The sequence below is a fragment of the Ptychodera flava genome, chromosome 19 (genome assembly GCF_041260155.1).
Source record: "Ptychodera flava strain L36383 chromosome 19, AS_Pfla_20210202, whole genome shotgun sequence".
NCBI lineage: Eukaryota > Metazoa > Hemichordata > Enteropneusta > Ptychoderidae > Ptychodera > Ptychodera flava.
The window spans coordinates 17,531,440-17,539,807 of NC_091946.1; the positions used below are offsets into that span (position 1 = coordinate 17,531,440).

At 37.5% G+C, this 8,368-nt stretch overlaps 1 protein-coding gene across 1 annotated transcript in view; it reads left to right on the top strand.

The window, feature by feature from the left end:
* The window catches only part of LOC139118755 (short stature homeobox protein-like), a 29,532-nt gene extending 21,403 nt beyond the window's left edge, over nucleotides 1–8,129 (top strand). The window contains exons 3-4 of the mRNA XM_070682185.1: nucleotides 1,920–1,977; nucleotides 5,336–8,129. Of these exons, the coding sequence (XP_070538286.1) occupies nucleotides 1,920–1,977; nucleotides 5,336–5,661 (384 nt within the window). The 3' untranslated portion in view covers nucleotides 5,662–8,129. The remainder of the gene's footprint in view (nucleotides 1–1,919; nucleotides 1,978–5,335) is intronic.
* The last annotated feature ends 239 nt before the right edge of the window (nucleotides 8,130–8,368 follow it).

The window sequence follows — 8,368 nt, forward strand, 5'->3', positions numbered from 1 at the left end:
TGTATTGTTTGCGCTATAAGGTTGTGTGCCTTGCTTGAGAGTTAGGGGCTTCTGTATGCTGATAGAGGCTTTCCCCTTAAGCTTATCTGTTTCAAAATAAATTTATTAAGTTGTACGAACTTTAAAGACTTAAACTTTGCTTAATTTTTCCGTGAGAGAACTTTAAATCATTTTTCTTTCGCGATCATGAATGTAAATCAGCGGCCAGTGTGCAAAATTTAGTACTAGAAACAAATTAGGCTACCAAATCCCTGTGTTAACTCTTCGGGGTAAAATAAAAATTTCGATTTTAACAAAATTAAATTGGTGAAACCTTTATTTAGTCCATGAGCTTCAAAATGAGTCCCCACAAGTGACAGAACAAAAATGTGTTGTAAAAGTTTTGAGAGTCTGACTCTGTCCCGCTGGAGCGTTCCCCTTAATTATACTTCTTCATTAAACAAAGTAACTTTTTAGAATTGTCGTCACTGCTCTCTAAATTTTGAAAATGAATAAACTTTTGCGACATCAAGCAATATGAGCGAGAGTTGAATATTTCTGCTTCTTTCCAATGTTCAAAATCCAAGAACTCTTGTCCTTATGCAAATACAGATGTTGCTAAAACTTGTTTATCATGTTATAATACATCGTGACAGACTGTATTAAGTATTTCGGGAAGAGGCCTCATTTATACATACGTTGGCAGTAATATTTAATTTTCAAACAGTCGTACACGTACACATATTCCTCCATACTACACATGCAAAATATTTTAATGGGGCATTAGGATCTTGTAATTAATTATCCTTGAAGTAAAATAAAATTTGATGTCACTGTGCCTAACTTAAAGGTATACAGTCACCTGTAATCTAAATATGTCCATATATGGTCAAAGGAGGGTTCCTTGGTATTCAAAATGCCAATGCGGGGCGCTGTTTTTAAAAAGTGGCCATCTGCTTAAAATCCGTGATTGGTTAGATTTTCTCCTTCCATGGTAACTGTGGCAAAATTGGAACAGGTGACAGTATACCTTTAAAAGACTGTGCAATCCTTCACGGTCCATATACATTAAAACTTTAGATGTATCGGAGAAGATATGCCCCTGTCACATTCATTCCCTTCATTTCGGATTCTACACCATGACGGATGGGCTCAAGCGCGATATTGCAGATTAGACGTATTTCTCCACGATTTTGTGTTTGACATGTTTCACTAACATTTTGAGTAGTGCTGCAATGGCCGGCGTTCTCATTTAATTTTTTTCTGCATTTTATTTATTTCTCTCGTTGGGTTGTCTTAATTGCTTTAAGCACGTTGAATTACAAAAGTTGTCTTTCTGGCCTGTCTTACATAAACTGGTAATATGCAAGTAAAGGGTTATGTTTTAAATGAAAGGTACTGTAAATTTAATGTCCGGACTCACATCGTTTTAGTACATGTTCGTATGACTCTGTACATAACGTTCAAACACCGGAAGGGGAGGACAACAATATCGGCGGTTGCGGGTCACGAAAACCCTGAAAATCCGATAAATCCCGTGTTCTTGTGTCTTCAAAATTGGAAAGTGTAGATACCTAAGAAATCGTCATATTAGGCCAAATAAAAATGTGTGTATTCCCTTTTGCCCGACCTACCCTAGAAAAACCCATCGACCCTAGACATTTTTTCGCATTTTCAAAAAATTCCGAGTAAATTATCTAAATTACCGTATTTTATTGAATCACAGCCAACATAAAGAGAAATTTAAAAAATTCCCCTGACCTACTTATCCCTATTGGAGGCATGTTACAGGAAACACACATTTTTGTTTAAAATTTGGCCTTATTATCTTTCCTTGACAATCTCGTTCACTAGATCTTTTTTTAAAACATTTAATGAAACCAAGACAAATGTGAGAAAATATACAAGTGTTAAAACAATATTCTTTCAATTTTTTTCAGGTTTGGTTTCAAAACAGAAGAGCCAAATGTCGAAAACAAGAAAATCAAATACAGAAAGGTAGGCACGTTAATCCTCTATTCTGTTTTCTTCTCCTATTGGTACTTTCGTGGAGCAAGATAAAAAAAATCACTGTTTGCTATTCTCTGATAAAACTGGCTGGGTTTATATCAATGCCTGGGGGTAGACCGGGCAACCCACTCTCGAAAAGTTCACATAGGTCCCTTCAGTGAACAAACAGATCCCTGGTCAACAACTCAAAAGTGACAGTTCTTTCACACTTTTTTTATTTTGCAACTACAAGTTCTTGTTCTACTCTCCAAAGCTTGTTGAAACGCTCGGTGTTCAGCTTGTCAAGACAGTTGCCATTTTGAATTTTAGTCGGGTCGAAAATTCACTTGTCTGAAATAATGTAATCTACACATGTACAGACTTAGTTTACAAGTAGAACACTAGGTATCTCATCTCGTTTTTGGGGAGTAGAACAAGAAACTGTAGTTGACTTTTTTTTAAATGAGGAAAAACTCAACAAAAAGTAACAGCTACTGTCCCTTTAAGTATACAGTATACACTGATACCCTGGTTCGTTGCATGACCAATTAAGCTAGCACTCGTTTTCGTTTGAGGTACACGTGCTCCGGGAGTATAATATTTATTTGAAAGACATGTGGAATGCTGCGATGCTGACAAGACAGCAAATTCACAAACCATACCTTTTCTCTTCTTCTCAGAATGTGTTCATGCCTGCATTTTTGTTGCTTGAAGTCGTGATTCACACATCATACAAATTCATCCCCACACAGGCAGAATTCACAACAGTGACAACATGCACGTGCACAATTTTAACACAATAAAACTTTTGCCGTCTCCATTATGATTTCAAATTGCGAAGTTGACCTCACTCACGACAGGGTCATGCGCTGTCAATTTCGAGTTAAAGCCTGACGCGCAACGCTTTCTTTGGAACACTTTCAAGCAAATAAACGAATACAGGCGTCGAACCAAAAGCATATTGTCAATGTCATGACATTAATTCTGTCTCCAAATGTGTTAATAGAGACGCGTCATCGCCTAAAAACAGAAAGACTCTGGCAAACTAAATCAAATCACATTTCAAACCTTTGATTGTGTTGCATTTCGTCAATATTCCCAGGGTAACCACATATCGATTTCAGAAACACCTTCCATCCGTCTTTCGATAACTGTTCGCGCTCTCAGCTCCCAATAAACTAAAATCGCTCCAGAGGCGTTAAAAGCCGCCACCGAGCCAGAATTCAATTAAATTTATAGTGTTATTAATTATCGGCGCTTGTATATTAATACACACTCGGACTTTATTGATAATGATACGTAATTTCATTAACGGGAATTGAGTAATAAAGGGTTGAATTGACCGAAGCGTATAAATATTATAACAAATAATTTAATAGTTTGGGGCGGTGACATTTGGTGACATATTCATCGCTTGCGTTTATTGATAGTGTATGTTGAAGTAATTGAGTGTGCTTCAAACTGTGAACGAAGCGGTGCACTGCTGCCCCCAACGGCTAACAATACCGCTCAGGCGTTGCTTTCGATTATTTGCATATTCGCTGACGTCAGAATTAGCTTACCCTAACTCACATCGCCATGGCTATCAAAATATTAAATATTTTATTCAGAAGCAAATGCCTTTGCAAAAATGTTATGTCAAGAATGATATTGTACGACAAAACAACTATATCGAGGTGTAACCTTTTACGTCAATCATTAAAGGTGTGAAATATTATGGCCAAAAATTATTAATTGCAATAAAACAATCTGAAAAGTAAACTCTGGTGACTTTCCCTTGAGACAGTGCTAATGAGAGAAGTATATAGTAGTACATATTAATTTTGAATTTTCACGATAAATTACATTCAAAACGGTTTCAGGCGCCTGTCACAGCAGTTGAATCAGGACCAACTTTGAGCTAGATCAATTATCGGGATCTGAACAAGGTTGACGCCAATTCTGTCAGTCGTAGAGCTGTGCCAGTTTCCGCTCAAGCTAGAGCTCCAAAACAAATTTTTGGAGAAAGGCCAGGCTCAGGCTCTGAACGCTAATACAAGACGACTGAACGGAGTCCGGAAGTCAACAAAGCACGACAGGCATCGTACTAGCAGCCCTTGAAGCAAATTGCGTCCATATGAAGGAATTACATCGATTAAATTAAGTGCAAAGGAACTCTTCGCCGCGAGATAGCCGCTAGCTAAACTTAGATAGCTTTAATCCAAGTTACATCCATTTATTAGCCTTTTTAAAAATTTTGATGCACCGGAATGGGCGGCTCTGTTAATTAAATGAATTGCAATGGTTTGGTCGGCATAGGCAACAAGCCCAGTGCGTCTGACCGATAATTAGCGGTGAGACGTGCCTGGAGAACGTAATTGTGTCCCGTAAACGAAGATCAGACATTTTCCGCTGTCCAAGTGTAACACGTGATCTGGCAAATGTCCGGTGTAATCAGACATAGGGCCAAATGACGTTGTACAGCTCATGACCTTTGTTCATTTTGGTTCATTTCTCATATCGTATCCACGGCCTTCTTCATTTTGTCAACCTATTAAGCTAAGGCGGACACTATTCTGCATTATCAAAACAATGTGTATGTGGAAACATACACAATCGCATATGATATTAACAAAAATTACTGAAAATTGTACCTCATGGTAGTGTTTTTATGTGAACTACAGTCAATCTCTCTCTCTCTCTCTCTCTCTCTCTCTCTCTCTCTCTCTCTCTCTCTCTCTCTCTCTCTCTCTCTCTCTCTCTCTCTCTCTCTCTCTCTCCCCCCCACGTATACACATTTACAACGACCATACACATACAACACGATTTGGACTATACCAGGGTAGTAAGATACAATAAAAATTAAAGAAATCACCGAATTCTCCCTATCTGCTCTATGAATTTAAAATTATAAACGACACATATATTATTTTGAAATCAAATTACGCTGTCAAGAGAGCTACTATGCACATAGGCCTTAACATATGAAACACAAATTGATCAGAAAACGTCGTCTGGTCGCTCAAAAAGTAACGGGTACTAGTTATTTACCTGTGGCTATGGCCTTGTGATATTGATAGTCGACATTCTTACGGGCGAGAACAGAGCCCTCTACCTACAGCGAAAAGTCGCTTGATATTACCTGCAAGCTTTCTCGTTCACGTTTTCCTATTTGGTAAAAAATCGATCTTTGATTTGACCTATGATGAAAGTTAGACTTAAAGTGCATTTGCCGTTAAATCTCCCGGAATACACTTATTGGAGAACTCTGACTGTATGAATACTTGTAACATGACGTCAGAACTCTATCACTGACATTTACGTCCTGCTAACACCCGCTAGTTTTCAAAAGTTCGCGTTTATCCAATACTTTGTACTCTCTTCACAGGAATTTTACTGAACGCTGGTGTTGATACCTGTCGTGTCGCCCCCTACGTCAACATGGGAGCGGTGCGCATGCCGTTTGAGAGAGTCCAAGCTCATTTACATTTGAACGGAACGACGACATCTAGTGCCATGGTTACTCCGACGAATGCGACTACTTTCATAGCCCCATCACATTCCATGGTCATGTTTCCGCATCCGGGATTTCCAGTCGCCATGACAACTCTCCTGGATACTGCCAAGTCCGCGAAAAGTTCCAGCATCGCCGACCTGCGACTGAAGGCTCGGAAGCATGCGGCGGCCTTGGGGCTACGTCACTTGGCTTTATGACTGGACTTGACCGACGATTTTTCTAATCATCAGACACGGCATCCTTTTTGACCATTCGGAATATTTTTCAACGACAAAAAGGATCAGTTTGAATTAAACTATCTTTACATATGTATCTGAAAGTTGCACTGAAAGCGTACGTGAATTCTTCAAGCAAAACCTACTATGTTAGTAGTCACATTTTAGGTGACGTTAGAATATACACCGATACCTCAAGGCGGGCTATCTCTATTCACTATATCGAGGTTTCACGTTAATCGTACATTATAGGTTGCAGGTCTGAACGACTGTCCTGTAGCACGCACAGCTAAGCTCGTCATTCCAGAGAAATGTTTAACAGAAATTCGAACTGTTATAAACGTTATGATTTTTTATTGTAAGAATTATGAAATTTGAGTCGCACTCGAAGTAGAAGTAAAGTTGAACTTAATTTTATTCACTCAAACAACTTCTCTTTCTTTTGCATTGTACAGATGTTTGTTTGTGTGCCGGGCGGATGTCAAAAAGTGTCTTTGAGCTAAGACGGAATAGACTTAGAAAAGATAGTTGATGAAACGATATATGAATTATTTCTAACTGAACCAATTCTAGTAGCAAAGTGAAAGTATGACTTTTGCAGAGGGAAAATTAGTCGACCAATTATAATAATTGTGCAGTGTGATCTACCGGTACATTTTATGTTACATTTTATTAATTTTTACTGATCTAACATTAGAGAAATAGAGCTGTAGACTTTGCCTCGGGGACAGATATTCGGACGCTCAAACTGTCACCATACTTTTCTGGTCTACCAATTATGTGGGCTCATTTTGAATCTCATTGAATCAGTGAAGTTTCTGTGATGATGAAAATTGTAGTGAACATCAAGAAATTTAATTTTTCCCATAGAGATAAAACAGGGATGGCGGCCATTTTGAATGTAAAGCGTCGGTCAATATTTGGTAAATATTCCTCAAGTACGAAATTTTGTACTGTAACCCCTGATTTTTATCGTTGATTTTGATATTGTAAAGTTTCCTTAAGGAAAGTTTGAGCAAAAGTTTAAGTCTTTCAGTTTCAATGCGCGTACTGCCTTTTTTTAAATCGTCATGTTAAATCATAGCAGCACGCACGCCGTTCTGTCTTACATTAGCCGTGGCAGTATTTCTTTATGTTCTGTAATACAATGCTATGAGTTCCATGAGAAAATGTTATTTAACATAACGTGTAATCAGTTGCTATTTTGTCAACATTTTGCCAGTATTTTGCATAAAACATTGTATTCGTAAGAGTGCTGCATATGCTTCTTTACTTAAAGCAGTATTGTCGCTTTAAGGTAGAATGCGACTCGAACTGGTATTCTGACTCAAAATTTTACAATTCTTCTTTTTGTGTGATCTACCACTTGTGGGGTCTCATTGTAAAGTCCTTTTCACCGACTTAGGTTTTCGAAAATCGAAAATTTTATTTTCTCAATGGAGTTAACATAGGGATGGCGGTCATTTTGAATTTCAAATATAGGTTAAAGGTATACAGTCACCTGTAATCTAAATATGCCCATATATGGTCAAAGGGGCGTTCGTTGGTATTCATATGCCCATGTGAGGGAGCTGTTTTTAAAAAGCGGCCACCCGCTTAAAATCTGTGATTGGTTAGATTTTCTCTTTCCATGGTAACTGTGGCAAAATTGGAACAGGTGACAGTATACCTTTAACCTCGGGTAATTTTTTTCTATGGTACCAAAATGACCCCTGATTTTTATTCTTGATTTTGAAAGAGAATGGTTGAAAGATTTCTTGAGCAAAGCTTGAGAAAACGTTTGAGTCTTTCACTTTCTAGGCGCATACCTACTTTAATAGCTTCGATGAAGGACGACAATGTGCATATGAAAGTAATCTGTACTTTCAAAGATGACTGTTTCTGCACTGCAAGTCGAGTGGATCTATTTTTAATGAATCTTTATCGCTAAAGAATGTCCACTTGTGTTCTTTGGTTACCTACAGGTAGAAGGAATAAAATCGGTTAAGTTATTTTACACAATATGAAGATACTCCAAACAACTTCATACACGCGGATAGTACAATGAACGTCAAAATGCAAAAAATACAGACAGCTAGTCTTAAGCAATGATGTAAATTTGCACCAAATCTTCAAATGAATGCATATGTTCACGTTTATTAAATTTTATGACATGTACCATTCTAAATCAATACCGAATTTTAGTCGCTGTCTGTAAAAGTAGAAAAAATTTCAACATATCATGATAAAGATTGAACCTTTATTCTTCATGTAGATACGTTTAAGTGCTAGTATCCCTCTATCATAGTAGTGAATAATTTATCCTGAAAAGAAACATTTCTTATGTGTCGAAGACGTCAACTTTCTTAGAAGTTGTTTAGCTCGACGGTGTGTAAATCCAACGACACTACGGCTTTGTATTTTACATGAAATAAACTGTTTAGAACAATGAGATTTTGTTATTGTTTATCAATATGACGGTCTTTCACGAATGCTTTCTCATGAATCATTTATATTAATGTACACGTTGTGCGACCTTGGTGGCCCATTCATGTTACGAGGTTCATAATATACTTCTCTTTGATCCTCAACTTGCAAAATTATGAATATTGTCTCAACTACTCCGGTGAGTAGTAAAATAAAGGTGGTCAACTGTGATTAATAAGAATTTTACACCCATTTATTCATTTATCTACATGAAGGAAGGAAA